Here is a 19539-nt window from a genome sequence, read left to right on the forward strand (position 1 = left end):
CCTTGTAATCCCAGTATTTGGGAGGCTGAGACAGGGAGGATCAAAGGTTCCCAGCCAGCCACAGCTACTTAGGCCCTCCACAACTTAGTGAGACCCTGTTTCAAAATAAAGAGTAAAAATAGGGCCGGGGGTGCAGCTCAGAGGTAGAATGCCCTTGGGTTCAATCCCCAGTACCACACAAAAAAAGTGTTTTATATTCTGGATTAATAAACAGCGTTGAGAATCCCGGAGCATTCTACCTCCAAGCTCCACCCTCAGTCCTACTTTTTAGTCTTTTTTATTTTTTTGAAGCAGGGTCTCATTGATTTGCAAAGGGCCTCACTAAGTAGCTGAAGCTGTTCGAACTGTGTCTCCGCCTCCCAAATGCTGGGATTAAAAGTGAGCACTACCACGCCCAGCTTTATTTCGAAAAGGCCTCACTGGTTGCTGAGGCTGCCTGGGAACTGGCAATCCTGTTTCAGCCTCCTTGGGATTACAGATGTGCGCCACCACACCCTGCTAATAAAGGCATCAGTGTAAGGTTTTCACAGAGGTTGTGAGCCTATACCCTTGATAAGGTGATTAACTGTGTGCTTTTTTTCAGAGGCTGGGCAACTCATGGACCTGACATTTTGCTTCTGAGAAAGAAGACACCTCAAAAGAAAAATGGCGTTTGTTGCGACACAAGGGGCCACAGTGGTTGACCAAACCACTCTGATGAAAAAGTATCTTCAGTTTGTGGCAGCTCTCACAGATGTAAATACACGTGAGTTGATTCTTTCTGTCGTTAAGAAGTGTATTGATATGACTCGTTCATCTCGGTTCAGATGACATGAACATTGAGATGAATAGTACTGTTAACTTTTACACTGTTTTTCTTTTCTGTACCTTGTGGAGAAGCAAAATGATGAGCAATACTGGCTGGAACCTCAAAGAGGCACGAGTGTGTGTGTGTGTGTGTGTGTGTGTGTGTGTGTACGTGTACCCTTGTCCGTGCATGCACATGTATGTCTGGAACTATGATTGGGTGTGATTGGTTGTAGGGAATTAGCTATGTGCCTTCTCTTGGGCTATGACAGTTAAACTGATAAGATCTGATTGCTTCTCTTAAATTATTAAAACCAGGAATTTTGAGAACACTCATAATTTCAATCATCTCATGGTTTGTTTTGCCATTCACAGCTGATGAAACGAAGTTAAAAATGATGCAAGAAGTTAGTGAAAATTTTGAGGTATGAGTTTTATATTTCTCTTTTTGAGGTGTACATTCCTATGTGCTCTCCTCTTGCTGCTCTGTCGGTCTTTTTACTAACTCAAAAATCATTGCCTAGACAGGAACATTGCAAGTTCAAGGCCAGCATGTGGTAACTTAGGGAGGCTGTTCTAAGATAAAAAGGCGGGGTGTAGCTCAGGTAGAATGATCCTGGTTTGGTACTCTGCATAACCACACAAAAAAAAAAAAAAAAAGAAAAGAAAGAAAGAAAGGGAAAAAAAAAAAACCCTCATTGTCTTTGTTATTGTAACTTACTGTATTTTAGAGCTAAGATTTATTTATATACAGTGTTCATCTTCACACTAGTGATAATGAACTCCAAGCTGTGTTCAGGAATGTTGGGTTTTGTTTTGGTTGTTTAACATGTTTTCATTTTTGAATATGGTAGTGCTCTTAGACATATACTCTTGTGTGTATGTGTTAGGGGGTACTGGGAATTGACTCCAGGAGCATTCCTCTGAGCTACACCATGAGCCTTTTTAATTTTATTTTATTTTAGTTTTGTTTTTTGAAACATGGTCTTGCTAGGTTGCTCAGAGTCTCCCTCTGTTTCTGAGACTGCCCTTGAGCCTTCCATCCTCCTGTCTCAGTGTCCCTCCCTCCCCTGCTGGGATTACAGGTGCGTGCGTACCTGGCTGGCATGTCTGGGATTACAGGTGCGTGCGTACCTGGCTGGCATGTCTGGGATTACAGGTGCGTGCGTACCTGGCTGGCATGTCTGGGATTACAGGTGCGTGCGTACCTGGCTGGCATGTCTGGGATTACAGGTGCGTGCATACCTGGCTGGTATGTCTGGGATTACAGGTGTGTGCATACCTGGCTGGCATGTCTGGGATTACAGGTGTGTGCGTACCTGGCTGGCATGTCTGGGATTATAGGTGCGGGATTACAGGTGCGTGCATACCTGGCTGGCATGTCTGGGATTACAGGTGCGTGCATACCTGGCTGGCATGTCTGGGATTACAGGTGCATGCGTACCTGGCTGGCATGTCTGGGATTACAGGTGCGTGCGTACCTGGCTGGCATGTCTGGGATTATAGGTGCGGGATTACAGGTGCGTGCATACCTGGCTGGCATGTCTGGGATTACAGGTGTGTGCGTACCTGGCTGGCATGTCTGGGATTACAGGTGCATGCGTACCTGGCTGGCATGTCTGGGATTACAGGTGCGTGCGTACCTGGCTGGCATGTCTGGGATTATAGGTGCGGGATTACAGGTGCGTGCATACCTGGCTGGCATGTCTGGGATTATAGGTGCGGGATTACAGGTGCGTGCATACCTGGCTGGCATGTCTGGGATTACAGGTGCATGCGTACCTGGCTGGCATGTCTGGGATTACAGGTGTGTGCGTACCTGGCTGGCATGTCTGGGATTACAGGTGCATGCGTACCTGGCTGGCATGTCTGGGATTACAGGTGCGTGCGTACCTGGCTGGCATGTCTGGGATTACAGGTGCGTGCATACCTGGCTGGCATGTCTGGGATTACAGGTGTGTGCGTACCTGGCTGGCATGTCTGGGATTACAGGTGCGTGCGTACCTGGCTGGCATGTACTCTTGGATTGCATTTGGAATTATGTTGTGAGTTTGTTATGCTCCGGTTATGTATTATTAGGAAATGAGATCTGGATGTCAGTTCCTGCTGTACTACATAAGATTTCTGTGTCTTTGATCGGACAGTTTCTTCTGGGGCCTAGCATTTCTTTTTCTATTTTCTTTTTTTTTTTTTTGGCATTGGGGATTGAACCCAGAGGCATTCTACCTCTGCATTACACCCCAAGCATATTTTATTTTTATTTCAAAACAGTCTTACTAAATTGCTGAGGCTGGTTTTGAACTTGCAATCTTCCTGTCTCAGCCTCCCAAGTACTGGGATTATATGTCTGCATCATCAAGCCTGGCGTAGGCCTCACATTCCACAATTTTATATTGTTTCATAGGTCCCTCAGACTGTTCATTTTTCTTTAATCTTTTTAAGTTTTATTTTTAGATTGAAAAATGTCTATTGGTCTCTTCTGGTTCACTGACTGCTGTTTCTGTCATCTCCAATCTGCTGGGAATTTAAAAATTTTCAGTTTATTTTGTGTGTGTGTGTGTGTGTGTGTGTGTGTGTGTGTGTGTGTGAGAGAGAGAGAGAGAGAGAGAGAGAGAGAGAGAGAGAGGCAGACAGAGAGAGAGAGACAGAGAGAGAGAGACAGAGACAGACAGACAGACAGAGGATTGAACCCAGGCCCTTATACATTGCTAGGCAAGCACTCTTATCACTGAACTATATACCCTGCCTTTTTGATGGTATTGGGGATTATACCCAGGGGTGTTCTACTCCCAGCCCATTTTATTTTTTTAATTTGAGATAGGATATTTTTTTCTTTTTATGATACTGGGGGTGGAACCCAGGGGCATTCTACCTCCAAGCTACACCCCCAGCCCTATTTTTTATTCTTTATTTTGAAACAGGGTCTCACTGAATTGCAAAAAGCCTCACTAAGCTGAGGCTGTCTGTGAACCATGATCCTCCTCTCTCAGCCTCCTGAATGCTGGGATGACAAGTGTGCGCCACTGTGCCCGGCTGAGATAGGATCTTGCTAAGTTGCTCAGGGTAGTCTAGAGCTTGCCATCCTTCTGCCTCAGCTTTTGGAGTAGCTGGGATTATAGATGTGCACCATCATGCCATGGCTGTAGCTCCATTGAAGTCTTATGGGATCGTATATATGGTCCATCATCGACTGAAACATCATTATTTGGTACATTACTATTTATAATGGTTGCTTTTAAAGTCTTTGTCTACTAATCCAGCATTTAGGCTATGTAAGGGCTAATTTCTTTGGCTGTGGGTTGCATTCTATTTCTCTGCATATCTAGTGGTGTGTGTGTGTGTGTGTGTGTGTGTGTGTGTGTGTGTGTGTGTTACTGGGAATGGAACCCAGGGGCGTTCTACCTCTGAGCTATGACCCCAGCCCTATTTTTTATTCTTTATTGTGAAACAGGGTCTCACTGAGTTGCAAAGGGCCTCACTAAATAGTAGCTGAGGCTGTCCGTAAACCAAGATCCTCTTGTCTCAGCCATCCCAAATGCTGGGATTACAAGTGTGCGCCACCCCGCCCGGCTATATCTAGTAATTTCCGATTATACAATGGATGTTATATTTGAAATGTTATATAGTGGATATTATATGTGAAATGATGTAGGGATTCTAGATTCTGTTATTTCAAAGAGTGTTGATATTTTTGTTGTGATAGGCAGTTCAGCTGCTGGCCTTGAACTTGTGTAGACTTGGCTTTGTTGGGGCTGGTCTAGACTAGGTCTTACTAAGGGCTTGGCCCTTTCTCTGCTGGGTTTCTTATCTCTGGGATGTTAACTAGGTGTTAGATCTTCCTGCCTCCAGTGAGGCATGAACTCCAGTGCCCTCTAATCCTGCTAGAGCTTTAGTACTTTCATTCAGTTCCTCAGTCATAAAGCCATACTTTAGGTGGGGTTATCCTATGTTCTAAGGCCTCAAGAACTTGCAGGAGATCTCCCCACTTCCCACCTCAGTAGTTCATTTTTCTGTGGGGTTCTGCCTTTCCAGCTCTGCAAGCCTGTGCTTTACCTGGTCCCATCTTGGTGAATGTCACCAGAAAATTGTACCTAGAAGCTAGGCGTGGTGATGCACACTTGTAATCCCAGTACTTGGGAGACTTGAGACAAGAGGATCACAGGTTCATGGACAGCTTCAACTACTTAATGAGGTCTTCTGCAAGTTAGTGAAACTCTGTTTCAAAATACATAATAAAAAATAGGGCTGTGAATATAGTTCAGAGGTAGAATGCCCCTGGGTTCAATTCCCAGTACTGTTAAAAAAAAAAAAAATGTTCCTAAACAGAGGGCTTGGTATTCATGGGGCTCAGCTTTTGAATATCCCTATATCCCTTCTCTTGAAGATCATGGTCATGCAAAATCCCTTGATCAGCACTTGAAGAAAGTTATTTCCTGTTTCAACTAACTTTATGGTTCATTTGGGTACCACTTAGTCTCATCAACAGATGAGAGAGTCAGATTTTTTTTTTTGGTAGTGCTAGGGCTTGAACCTAGGGGCATTTTACCTCTGAGCTACACCCCCAGTCTGATTTTTTAAATTCTTTTTTGAAACAGGGTCTCACTAAGTTATGGAGGGCCTCACTTAGTAGCTGAGGCTGGCTGGGAACTTTTGATTCTCCTGTCTCAGCCTTCCAAATGCTGGGATTACAAGTGTGCGCCATCACACCCAGCTTTCTTATTTTTAATGTGGGATAATAAAACCTTCCTCACAGAGTTGATAAAATTAAGAACAAGAGATAGTATGTTTCCTAGTCTCTACATGGCCTTTTTTCTTTAATTTTCTTTTCTTTTCTTTTTCTTTTTGTCCTGGGGATTGAATCTAGGGGCATTCTACCTCTTATACTCCAAGCCCAATTTTATTTTTATTTTGAAACAGTCTCACTTAAGTTGCCATGAACATCGGCAATTCTCCTGTTTCTACCTCACAGGTATTGGGATTATAGGCATGCATTGGCCATTCCATGTCTTTTATTTTTTGCGGTACTGGGTTTGAACTCAGGGGTACCACTAGCCCTATTTTTATTCTTTATTTTAAAATGAGGCCTAAGTTATGGAGGGCCTTACTGAAATGCTGGGACTGGCTGCAATCCTCCTGTCTCAGCTTCCCAAGTACTGGAGTTACAAGCGTGCACCCACGCACAGCTTTTTTTTTTTTTTTTAAGTAGATATTTTGAAGGACTCTGCCTTGAGCTGAGTTGGGGGGGAAAAAATCCTGAGATATTTAGTGTTCTAGCTGAGCTTTCTCTTTTGCCCAGACTGCTAAAGCAAGCTGTTAAAAAAAAAAAAACATAAAAAGAGGTAGGAGGTATAAGAGGATTCTACATTCTGCATTCTGTGGGAGGAGCCCCCATAAGAGAACTGTAGTCCTGGCAAGTTGATATGAGAGGCTGAAATCCCAGGGCAACCTATGAACTTCAGCAACAAGCATGTGGGCCAGGCCTTGGTGGACGTGGGGTGAGCTGGGTTAGGGTCTAGCCCTTTTGAGGTTCTGAGGCCTTATTCTCAATAAGTTAGTTCCTGGCTTTTGGTTTCAAAGACATTAAGTGAATATTAAGTGAAAAGTTAACAAAGCAGTATATCTAGGGCTTTTCCAAATAGTGACTTTTGAAGTATGTGTCTTATGAACATTTGTCTTATTTTTTTATTTATTTATTTTGTGGTGCTTGGGTTGGAACCCAGGGACATTCTACCTCCGAGCTACACCCCAGCCCTACTTTTTATTCTTTATTTGAAACAGAGTCTCACTGAGTTGCAAAGGGCCTCACTGAGTAGCTGAGGCTGTCCATAAACCAGGATCCTCCTGTCTCAGCCTCCCAAATGCTGGGATTACAAGCGTGCACCACCACATCTGGCTTTTATTTTTTATTTTTTGACAGAAAGGAGCAGGCTTTATTTGGGGCAAAAGCCTGGGAGAGAGCATCAGACCCGGGAGAGAACCACCAGAGACATTTGTCATAAATGAAATTCAATTGACTGACTTCTTCAAAGGGTACTAGCATGGTCATCAGTATGATTTTATTTTATTTTATTTTGCTTGTACTGGGATAGAACCCAGGGCCTTGCATATGCTAGGCAAGCACTCTACCGCTGACCTATATATCATCACTAGACTTTTTTTTTTTGTGGGTCTGGGGGTGGAACCCAGGTGTATTCGACTTCTGAGCTATACCCTCTGCCCTATTTTTTATTCTTTATTGTGAAACAGAGTCTCACTAAGTTTCAGAGGGCTTCACTAAGTAGCTGAAGCTGGCTACAAATCGCAGTTCTCCTGTCTTAGTCTTCCAAATGCTGAGATTACAAGCGTGCACCACCATGCCCTGCTCACCAGCCCTTTTTTATATTTTGTTTTGAGACAGTCTGACTAAATTGCCCAGGCTGACCTTGCCATCTTCCTGTCTTCACCTTCAGAGTAGCTGAAATAACAGGTGTGAATACCCCCTCTGACCCTGAAAGGATCTAGAAATTTGGGACTTTGATATTCAAATGCATTAGTTAGTAGTTTAGCATGGGCTATAATATAGATGTGCTGCTCAGCTTCCTGATAACCTGGCAGTTAGTTCAGCATCCCAGCTTAGAGTTCACCTCTTTTTTCCATATATATATTAGTGTGTGTGTGTGTGTGTGTGTGTGTGTGTGTGTGTGTGTGTGTGTGTTGTACTGGCGATTGAACCCAGGGGTTATTCTAGCTCTGAGCTACATCCCAGCCCTATTTTTTATTATTTTTTTGGAAACAGGATCTCACTAAGTTGGTGACAGCCTCATTAAATTGCTGAGGCTGGCTTCAAATTTATGCTCCTCCTGTCTTAACCTCCCAAATACTGGGTGGCATTTGCCACCATGTCGGGCTTCCTTGAAGAGTCTTTTTTTTTTTTTTCCAGTACTGAGGTTGGAACTCAGGGCACTCTACCTCCGAGCTACACCCCCAGCCCTATTTTTTTAATAAATTATTTTGAAACAGGGTCTTACTGAGTTGCAAAGGGCCTCACTAAGTAGTAGCTGAGGCTGGCTGCAAACCTGGATCCTCCTGTCTCAGCCTCCCAAATGCTGGGATTACAAGCGTGCGCCACCATGTGTGGCTTCCTTGAATCTTGAATGTGATCATTTTACAAAAGTCTTAAGCTTTAGGGATTGAAAGTTGACACTTACAGTCTGTTTGGGAGAAGATATTCAGTTGCTGCACTAACATGACAGGGATGGGGGTGGTGGTATTATGTATAAACAGAGCCCTTGAGGTATGCGCAGAGTTGACCCTGGGAGATAGATCTATAGTGTGGAGACTAACAATTGCAGTCCCTTCTTTTCTTCTCCCATGGCATTACACTGATATATATATACACACACACACACACACACACACACACACACACACACACACACACATATACATACACTCTACCTCCAAGATACACTCCAGCCCTGGCTTTTTATTCTCTATTTTGAAAGAGTCTCACTGAGTTGTAAAGGGCCTCACTAAGTAGCTGAGCCGACTGAACCACACTGCGATCCTTTTGGCTCATTTCCCAAGTCCTGGGCTTTGAGCCTGCGCTACCACACCTGGCTTTTCATACTGCTTTCTGACTTTTGCTAGTGTCTCTGTTCCTTCCTTTGTCAATTCCTCTTTTAACATTACTTTTAAGATTACTTTATGTGATGGACAACCCCACATCTTTACCTTCAGCCCCGCATTCAACTGCCCAGCTCCTCATCTTAGCAGTGTGTCTGACTCATGATAGTAAAAGTTTTAACTCCTTTCTCTTACACTCCCATCCCCATCACACTGACTTTTTCTGAGTCCCTTTCACACTCATCTTTCTCTTAACTTTGTACCGTTGCATGCTTTTCTTGGAACCTTCTCATTTCTAATCTTTTTGCAGGTAAACCCCTTCACTTCTTCAGGAAGGCGTGCCCTGTCCTTGGTTCAGTTTAGTACATTTTGTCTCTCTGTTATGTTCCCTCTGTTGCCAGTACTGCCCACATAATTCTGTAATTGTTTTCCCTTCTACTCTGCTGCCTGTGCCTTGTCTGAGGGCATGGATCGTTCAGAGCCAGCCTCAGCAGTTTAGTGAGGCAGGAAGCATGAATCGCTTGTTTTCTTCCTTATTTTTTGCTTTTGAGCACATGATAGGGACTCAGTAACTATTTGTTGAATGAATACTGAGATGTTCAAGGAGAAACAGGAGTTCAGTGTTGGATATACTTGATTTGAATCCATTTCTAAACTCTGATACCTGGCGTGCGTGCGTGTGTGCGTGTGTGTGGTTATTTTTTACCTCGCCGAATCTCTCCTTTACCTGTGAAATGGAGGTAATATTTATGGTAGCATAGTATTTGGTACATAGGTGTTCTGTAAATAATAAAATAACATTCACTAGCATTTGCCATAATCAGTGATATATTAACTAATGTAATCTTCAAAATAGCTCTTATAAGCGGGAAACAATATCTCCAAAGGTTAAGTGACTGTACATGGTTTATACATCCTAGGTGAGACCCAGAAATTGCATTAGTAGCCGTTTTACTATACTATTTCCAAACTATCATTTTAATTTCCTATTCCTCTTTCAAAATTGGTGCTAGGATAATTAATGGGTTAGATCAGATTACAGCCTAACAAAAAGCAATCTGATTTATAAATTAGATTTTTAAATTAGAAAAAGGTATCAGTTAACGTTACCTGATACCTGATAAAGAAAGTAAGATCTAGAAGCAAAATGACTTTTTAAGGATTTCATACTTGGATTGTGACAGATCCAGCCTAGAATGGAGACCAGATTCCACCTTTTCCATAGCACTGGTCTGACTGTGTGCGTGCCCTCCTCCTTGCGTGCCCTCCCTCTCCCCGCACCCCACCTCTTTCTGTGGCACTGAGGATTAAATTCAGGGGTGTTTTATCGCTGAGCTACACCTCTAGACCTTCTCTCTCTCTCTCTCTCTCTCTCTCTCTCTCTCTCTCTCTCTCTCTCTCTCTCTCTTATTTTTGTGGTCCTAAGAATTGAACTCAAGGATGTTGTTGTATCTCTGAGCTAAATCCTCTTCTGTTTTGTTTTCTATTTTGAAACAGGGTCTTGCTAAGTTGCTGACATGCTCACTAAGTTGCTAAGGCTGGCTTTGAACCTGCGATCCCTCTGTCTCGGCCTCCCAAGTACTGGGATTGTAGGTGTGTGCCACCATACCCGACTTTTTTTCTTTCTGGTTCTGAGAACTGAACCCAAGGGTGTTTTACCTCTGAGCTATACCCCCAGACCTATTTTATTTTTTATTTTTAAACAGGGCCTCACTAAATTGCTGAAAGCCTAAATTGCTGAGGCTGGCCTCAAATCTGTGATCCTACTACCTCAACCCTCCCAGTACTGGGATTATAGGCATATACCATCATGCCTGCCCACCTACCCTCCCTCCCTCTTTCCTTTCCTTTTCCTTCCTTCCTCCCTTCCCTTCCCTTTCTCCCTCCCTCATCCATCCATCTCTCTCCCCCCCCCCCTTCTTCTTCTTCCTTCTCCCTCCCTCTTTACATTCTTCAGATGTGTGAGATCCTCTGGCACTTGTCTTTCTGTGCCTGGCTCATTGCACTTAACATCGTGGTTGCCTCTTCCATCTGTATTGTTGCAAATGACAGGATTTTATTTTTTTATTGGACAGTATTCATCAACTGAAGGGCACCTAGGGTGTTTCTATGTCTTGGCTTGTGTGGATAGAGCTACAGTGAACATGGGAATGCAAACTTTGGGGGGGGGGGCGTGCAAGGGATCAAACCCAGGGCTTCACCTAGGCAAATGTCCTACTAGTGAGTTAAATCTCCAGCCCAGCACTTCTAATTTTAATAGTACATTTTAGCATTTGGTTTTGTCGAATTAAATTTCAGAGGTAACCATCCTAAAGTATTTAAAGCTGTGTTATCACAAAAGCATCTAAATGTACTTAGAGTTACTCTTGGCTCTTGGAAAATGTTTTCTAGTTCTGTGGGGTTATTAATTATGTGAATTTAACTTAATGGCGTTTTCTTTTATTTTTGCTTAAATAGAATGTAACATCATCTCCTCAGTATTCTACATTCCTGGAACATATCATCCCTCGATTTCTTACATTTCTCCAAGATGGAGATGTCCAGTTTCTTCAGGAGAAACCAGCCCAGGTAATCTGCTAAAAGATATTAGTGAGAAAAATTCCATGATGTAGGGATAGGATAGCAAGCATGTATGAATGAAAACAACTCATAACACTCTCAACTCAGAATTAAAACAATTCAGGAAAACCTTCTATCTAAAAATGAAAGAGGATTTGTATCTTAGTGTAACTTTGTCAAAGACCATTGCCTCCACAGTGAAATGGATTGGTTTTCTTTTGCTCAGGCTATTTCTTTTATAATTTGAAATTATTTACATTTTCTAATTGGTGATGTACATATGTACACCATTTATTATAGGCAAATTCAAATATGTACAAAGGGAAAAAAATAGTGTAAAGACACTACTTCCCGTAACTGTGGCCAATGCTAATTCTATTCATTTCAGTTCTCATAACTCATGGCCAGTCTTATTTTACCCCTCTCTTTCTCTCTTTTTTTTTTTTTTTGCGGTTCTGGAGATGGAGCCCAGGGGCATTCTATCTCTGAGCCAGCCCTATATTTTGTTCTTTATATTGAGTTCCAAAGGGCCTCAAGTTAGTAGCTAATGCTGTCTGCGATCCATGATCCTTCTGTTTCAGCTTCCCAAATGCTGGGATTACAAGCATGCGCCACACGCCCGACTCCCTACCTTCAATCCTTTTTAATTTTTTATTTTAAAACAAGGTCTTGCTATGTTGCTGAGGCTGGCCTCAAATGTACCATGCTCTGTCTTAGCCTCCCAAGTCCTGGGATTATGGGTGCCACCACATCTAGCTTTAAGTTTTTATCTTGTAAAAAAGAAACTTTTTTGGTATTGGGCATTAAACTTGGGGATATTCTACTTTTGAGCTACACTCAGCCCTTTTTATTATGAAATAGGTTCTTAATAAGTTGCTTAGTTAGCCTCAAACCTGCTATCCTCCTGTCTCAGCCCCCTAAGTACTGGGGTTCAGGTGTATACCACTGCCCTGCTAGAAAAAAAATTTTTAATTGCCACACAATTAAAACAATTAAATAATTTAATTAAAAACAATTAGTTTTTGTTAGATAAGACATTTTTATTTTAAAATTTTTAATATTTTGGTACTGGGCATTGAACTTAGAGGCATTCCACCTCCCCTTACATCCTACAGCCTGATTTTATTTTTTTATTTGGTAATAGGATCTCACTAGGTTGCTGAGGGCCTCGCTCTGTTGCTGAGACTGGCTTTGAACCTCCTGTCTCAGCTTCCCAAGTACTGGGATTACAAGGATGCACCACCACTCCTAGTGTGCATTTTTATTTTGTGCAGTTTAAGAACTTACTTGTTTTTCTTGCCTTTTATTTGTCAACTTCATAGACAGAATCTTGAAGTTCAGTATAGCTTATGATGTAACTAGTCCTAAGGCCCAAGGCAACAAGACCACATTATAAAGCCAAACTGAGGTTCTGAGGGGAGATCCTAAACTATGTTCAGTTGGTCTTTTACTCTTTCATTTTAAATCTATTCCATACTCACATAGTTGTGCCCTTATGCTAAGGGTACTGATAAGTTGGTAAAGGAAAAGTTGGCTAGTTGATTTGGCGCACCGTTATAAAAGTATTGAAAATAATAATTTTCAGTACATACTTTGGATTACATTTAATTACTTTATAGGACTTTATAAAATGCATCTTGTTTCACGGTGGTTAATGGGACTGGGTACACACTGCTGTGTAACACTTGTAGAATGTGAGACAATTAATTTGGAATTCTTGGATGTATTTTATCTTTAAATTTTTGTTTTTCTTCACCAGCAACTGCGGAAACTAGTACTTGAAATAATTCATAGAATACCAACCAATGAACATCTTCGTCCTCATACAAAAAATGTTTTGTCTGTGATGTTTCGCTTTTTAGAGGTAACATTAGAGAATTCCTATTGTATGTCCATATTCAAAACTTAACTGTAATTTCCATGTAGTAAAATTAGTGTTCTGCATCTGTTTCCTTTTCATGAAAGTTCTGATTCACATGAGTGAAAATTTTTTCTTAATATCCAATTGCTCCATTTCTCTTTACTACTTACTTGAAGATTTTTTTTCCTCTTTTGAGTCACTGGGAATTAACTAAACATAATGGAAATTATTGATAAAAATAGTGGAAAGTAAGTTGGATGGTGGTTGATAAACTCAGCAGTGTTATTTTGCGCCAGGCTTTCTGTTGTGTGGGTGCAGCTCAAGCAGAGGACTTTACCGTAGTGGGTGCTCACAGAGAAGGTCATGGATTCTTGATGTGAATCCATTTGGTACCCGTTAAATTAATCTCTAAAATTATATTCTTGTTCTTACTAGTCTGGATGTGCTTAGAATTCCACTGTGCTTTGGCCTCTGGGAGATGGGCTTTGGAGGGGGTAGACTTGGATTCCTATCAGCGCTGCCAGTCATTAGCTGTACCATGTTGGCCACGTTGCTTCTCTGAGACCTTGCTTCCTTGTAAATGAAATGGGGATGGTTCTCCTCACTTCCAGAGTTTGAACAAGTGCTTGGCACAGTGTCCAGCCCATGGTGAACCAATAGTTACTTATTCTTTCCTGGTCTTTTTTTTTTTTGCTCTTCTTTTTTGGTGGTACTGGGGTTCCTGGAAATCCTTCTACCTCTGGGCTACACTCCCAGACCTATTTTATACTTCTTTTATTTGGAAACAGGGTCTCTTAAGCCAGCGTGGCTGGCTCGAACCTGCGCAATCCTCTGAACCTGCGCAATCCTCCTGTCTCCGCCTCCTAAGTGCGGGGGATTACAAGCGTGTGCCACCACGCCCGGCTTTCCTGGTCTTTTTAGAATACAGGTTGAGTATCCCCTACCTGAAATGCTTGGGAGGAGAAATATTTTGGGCTTTTCTTTTTGTTGTTATGGTATAAGGGATTGAGCTCAGGGGCATTCTACCTCTGGGTTATACTCCCAGCCCTTTTTTATTTTTATTTTTTATTTTATTAAAAAAATTTTTATTGGTGCATTGTAATTGTACATGACATTGGAATACAAAATTTGAGAGGCTATACAAGCACACATCATCCAGTTGGCCCTCATCCAATCCCCATCCCATTCCCTCCCCCTCCCTTGATACCCTGTTTGATTGGTGGTTATCTTTGATACATTTGTTTACATACCTCCTGAGTTTTGAAGAGGTTCCATCCTCCCCCATCCCATCCCCTCTGATTGGTCACCTTAATTGCTTCTCTATAGGGCCCTTTCTGCAACTCGACCTCCTCCTGTTACCCCTTTCCTCCTAGATTTTGCTAGCTAGGAGAAGCATCTGGTTTTTACTTTCTGTGATATTTCTCTGTGCATGCCACATTGCAAGTTCTGATCCCACTCTTGACATCCCCAGTAGAGGCCTGGCCACCCAGAGGACTCTGATCCTGACTTCGCTGGCTCCAGCACCAGCCTTGCCTCATGGGAGGCCCCGATCCTGGTCTCGCTGGCCCCTGCACCAGCTTAACCCCTCGGCTGGCTCTGATCCCAGCCTCGGAGGCCCCAGCACCGGCCTTGCCTCACGGCAGGCTCCGATCTTGGCCTTGCTGACTCTGGCACCAGCCTAACCCCTCGGCAGGCTCTTATCATGGCCCTGGAGGCCCCAGCACCGGCCTAAATCCTTGGCAGGCTCCTATCCTAGCTTCAGAGGCCCCAGCGCCGGCACCTTGCCTCACGGCAGGCTCCAATCCTAGTCTTGCTGGCCCAGCACCAGCCTAACCCCTCGGCAGGCTCCGATCCCAGCCTCACTGGCCCCAGTCCCGGCCTAACCGATCAGCAGGCTCCAATCCAGACCTCGAAGGCCCTGGCACTGGCCTTGCCTCACGGAAGGCTCCAATCCCGGCCTTGGAGGCCTCAGTAGTGGCCTTGCCTTACAGCAGGCTTCGATCCTGGCCTCGGAGGCCCCAGCACCGGCCTTGCCTTGTGGAAAGCTCCGATCCCGGCCTCGCTGGCCCCAGAACCGGCCTAACTGATTGACAGGCTCCAATCCAGACCTCAAATTTATTTTTATTTTGAAATAGGGTCTCCCTAGGTTGATGAGTCTTAACTACCTGCTGAGGCTATCCTCAAACCTGGGATCCTCCTGTCTCAACCTCCCAAGTTCTGGGATTATGAGCCTTGCGCCACCATGCCCAGCTCATGGAATATTTTTAGTGTGTCTGTGTTTTCACTATGACTCATCACTTGAGGTTAGGTGTGGAGTTTTCCACTTGCAATGTCATTTCAAAAGCTCACAAAGTTTGGGTTTTAAAGCATTTTGGATTTTGAAGTTTTGGATTATAGACACTTGACCTGTACTTCCAAGCAGTGAATAGTGTCATCTTGGCCATCAAGACATAGTTTGTGGTGTAATTTGACATACCTGCAAATTCATCCTACCGTCAGAGCATTATTCTCACAGAGCTTGCTGGTGGAATGCCCTTGAGATGGTTCATTAAAGACCATGGATGCTTCTTGTCTGGAACTATGTTCTAGGGGTTTATGAATTTTCAGCAAATCAAATATATGCTACTTGATAGAGGTTGTGTCTATAGAAAATGCTTAGAAAATTGGTCTTTAGTTTTGAGATTAAAATGAGTCTTCAGAAGCATAACTTTTTTTTAATCTTTTTTAGACCGAAAATGAAGAAAATGTTCTTATTTGTCTAAGAATAATTATTGAACTACACAAACAGTTCAGGCCGCCAATTACACAAGAAGTAAGTTGTTTATCCTGATAGCATTTATAAAGTGTTAACAAGTTCCTTCTGTTGTACAAATGTTTAACTCTCTTAGACTTGACTGAATAAGTACTGCCCTTGAAAAATAAAGAAAATATAGCCTTAGAAGGCACAGCCCTTTGTGAATTGACCAGTGACTTTTCCTAAATGTATATATCAATATTTTGCTGAATTTGTCCAGTACTTGAAATGTATTAACTGAACAAGCTAGCATATCCTTTTGGGCTGTTTTGGTGTTTACGTACTGAATGTGCTAGAATGCACTAGTCATTTTAAGTTGGACAAGGACCAAGGTGGGAGTTTTGAAGGCAAAGCTGGGTTTGGATTTTAAATCTGCAACTTAGTAGCTGAGTGACATTGGGTGAACTTGTACAACTTTTGGAGCTTTTTCTATAACATCGGGATAGTTATAGCATGTCCTTAAAATGTCTGAATGATTAAATATAAAATTACAGTTCTTAGCTCAGTGGTTGCTACCTACCTACGTGATAAGCATGCTGTGTTAGCCATAAGAGAATGTCTTCTCTGAGAATAACCTTAGAAAACTCCTGTTGTAGATTATTTGGACATTAAAAGCATAGAGATGAACTGAGTGTGGAGTTGCACACCTGAAATCCCAGTACTTGGGAGACTGAGATAAGAGGATCGATCACAGGTTTGAAGTCAGCCTGAGTAAATTAGTGAGACTCACAGAAACTTAATGAAACTATAGATTTATTTTTTGTGTGTTTGTGTGGTACTGGGGATTGAACTTAGGTATGTGGCTACCTCTGAGCCACACCCTAGCCCGCCCTTCCTTCCTTCCTTCCTTCCTTCCTTCCTTCCTTCCTTCCTTCCTTCCTTCCCTTCCTTCCTATTATTTTTTGCAGTACTTTGGATAGAACCCAGGGGCATTCTACCTCCGAGCTACACCCCAGCCCTATTTTTTATTCTTTATTTTGAAACAAAGGTCTCACTGAGTTGCAAAGGGCCTCACTAAGTAGCTGAGGCTGTCTGTGAACTGCAACTCTCCCATCTTAACCTCCCATTATTAATTTTGAAACAGGATCTCACTAAGTAGCTGAGGCTGGCCATGAACTGCAATCTTCCTGTCTCAGCCTTTCAGATACTGGAATTACAAGTGTGTGCTACCACACCCAGTGACATCCTGGGTTTCAAAACAAAAAAATACAAAGGGCTGAGGGTGTATCTTGGAGGTATAATGCACCTGGGTTCAATCCCCAGTACCAAAAAAAAAAAAGCAAGCAAGCATAGAAATAGAAATGAAGTAGAATTCCTACCATCTTAGCAATGTCTAGTATCTTAGTGATTTTTTTCACTTTATATGTCTGTTTTCCTCATCATTGTGACTATACTGCATGTATCACTTTATGACATGACTGGTTTCCTTTACATCATATGTAAGCATTTTTCCCAATCATAAAAAAATTATTGTAGCCGGGCATGGTGGCGCACGTTGTAATTCCAGCATTCGGGAGGCTGGGACTGGAGGATCGCGGTTTGCAAACAGCTTCAGCTACTTAGTGAGGCCCTCTGCAACTTAGTGAGACCCTGTTTCAAAATAAAGACTTAAATAGGACAGGGGGTGTAGCTCTGAGGTCGAATGCCCCTGGGTTCTATCTCAGACCTGCAAAAAAAAAAAAAAATCTTAGCTGGGTATGTTGGCACATGCCTGTAATCCCAGGGTTTGGGAGACTGAGAGAGGAGGCTCACAGGTCTGAGACCAGCATGTGGAAACTTAGTGATACCCTGTTTCAAGATAAAAACGGATGTAGCTCACAGGTAGAATGCCCTGGGTTCAGTGCCCAGTAATCCCCTCTTCCACACACACACATACATTCTTTATAAGGCTAATTCCTTTTTTGTCCTGGGGATTGAACCTAAGAGTGCTCTACCACTGAGCTACATCTCCAGCCTTTTTTGTTTTTTATTTTGAGGCAGTCTCGCCAAGTTGTTCGGACTGGCCTGGAGTTTCCTGCCTCAGTCTCCTAAGTAGCTGGGCTTATGGGAATGTGCCACAGTGCCAGTTTATAAGATTAATTTTTAAGGGGTGCATTTTTTTTTGTGTGTGTGCTACTGGGGATGGATTAATTTTTAAGGGGTGCTTTTTTTTTTTTTTTTTTTTTTTTTTTCCCCGCTACTGGGGATGGAACCCAGGGGCATTCTACCTTTGAGCTAACACCCCCAGCCCTATTTTTATTTTTTTTATTTTTTATTTTTTTGCGAGTGTGGGGGTGGAACCCAGGGCATTCAACCTCCAAGCTACACCCCCTGCCCTATTTTTTAGTCTTTATTTTGAAACAGGGTCTCACTAAGTTGCAGAAGGCCTGAGTAGCTGAGGCTGTCTGGGAACCGCGATCCTCCGGTCTCAGACTCCCAGATGCTGGGATTACAAGCGTGCGCCACCACCCTGGCCATAATATTCTTTTTATAGGTTTCTTTATTTTTAGATACTTAAAGTCTATCAAATTTTTATTTTATGACATACTGAATGTGTTTGTTTATAGTTCAAGGTTTTTCATTTACTAGGTTTGTAGAAATAGAGATACATAGTCAAAGATATTAATGTTCGCCGGACGTGGTGGCGCACGCTTGTAATCCCCGCGCTTGGGAGGCAGAGACAGGAGGATCGCGCCGGTTCGAAGCCAGCCGCGCGCGCTGGCTTATGAGACCCTGTTTCCAAATAAAAAAGTATAAAAATAGGTCTGGGAGTGTAGCCCGGAGGTAGAAGGGCGGAACCCCAGTTCCACCAAAAAAAAAAAAAAAAAAAAGATATTAATGTTCTAATGCTTGTGTGCTTGTGGTATATGTTGCTAAGTTGATTTCTGGAAGGGTTTTAGTAATTTGTGGCTTGTTTAGGTGGTACAAGAGTCTTCTTCTTACTGTACCCTCTCAAGCACTGTGTATTATTGTTTTGAAAGACAAAGTGGCACTTATTTATTTTTCATCCTTGTACTTTTTCTGAATTAGAAACTTGTTTTCTGTTTATCCGTCTTTTGTATTTATATTTTTTTTCTGTTCCTATCCACTGCCTTTTTGTATCTTGCATATTCCTTACCAGTTTTATGAATTCTTATATATTAAGACTGTTAAATTTTTCTTTTTCTTGTGGCAAATCACTTTCTGTTTGTAAATGTTTTATAATGAAAGTCTTTTTTTTTTTTTTAGATTCATCATTTTTTAGATTTTGTGAAACAGATTTATAAGGAGCTTCCAAAAGTTGTGGTATGTGATTACTGTCATTTGAATTTATTAGTTATATTTATTTGTTACTTCCTTATTCCAAAGAGAATTTTGTATAGTTAGGTTAAGTAAATAATTGGGGGATAGCTGGGCATGTTAGCACACACTTGTAATCCCAGGACTTCGGAGGCTGAGACAGGAAAATTGCAGTTTCCTGGCCAGCCTCAGCTACTTAGTGAGGCCCTCTACAGCTTAGTGAGCCCCTATTTCAAAATAAATAAATAAATAAGTAATAAATAGATGATTGATAGATAGATAGGACTGAGGGTGTAGTTTGGAGGTAGGATGTCCTTAGGTTCAATCCCTAGAACGACAAGAAGAAAAAAAAATTGGGGGATGCTAAAATTTTAGAATGGGGAATGTTTATTACTAGTTAAAGCTAGATTTTCAAATAAATCAGCCATTCAAAAAAAATAAGTTTTTAAAAAATTTCTTTATTCAGTCTATAATTTTTAGATGCAAGCCATATGTAGAAATTAAAAAAAAAAAAAGCAGAAAATAAGTCATCTGTAATTCTCACCTGTAAGCAACCTCATGTTTTTGAGTTTTGTTTTTCACTTGGTGCATTTTATAGATGGTTGGGCTCATAATCCTGACGCCTATTTGGGGAGGTGGTATATATTTTCTCTCTATTGTTCCACCACATGTCAAG

At 42.1% G+C, this 19539-nt stretch overlaps 1 protein-coding gene across 4 annotated transcripts in view; it reads left to right on the top strand.

The window, feature by feature from the left end:
• Positions 1-645: 645 nt before the first annotated feature.
• Positions 646-19539, top strand: part of TRRAP (transformation/transcription domain associated protein) — a gene marked incomplete at both ends in the record, with an annotated part of 131090 nt that continues 112196 nt past the window's right edge. For all 4 annotated transcript variants that reach the window (XM_080702487.1, XM_080702488.1, XM_080702490.1 and 1 more), the window contains 6 exons: positions 646-745; positions 1162-1211; positions 10849-10959; positions 12710-12814; positions 15540-15623; positions 18813-18869. In XM_080702487.1, coding sequence (XP_080558613.1) covers positions 646-745; positions 1162-1211; positions 10849-10959; positions 12710-12814; positions 15540-15623; positions 18813-18869 — 507 coding nt within the window. The remainder of the gene's footprint in view (positions 746-1161; positions 1212-10848; positions 10960-12709; positions 12815-15539; positions 15624-18812; positions 18870-19539) is intronic.

This window comes from Muscardinus avellanarius, assembly GCF_963383645.1.
Source record: "Muscardinus avellanarius genome assembly, chromosome: 10".
NCBI lineage: Eukaryota > Metazoa > Chordata > Mammalia > Rodentia > Gliridae > Muscardinus > Muscardinus avellanarius.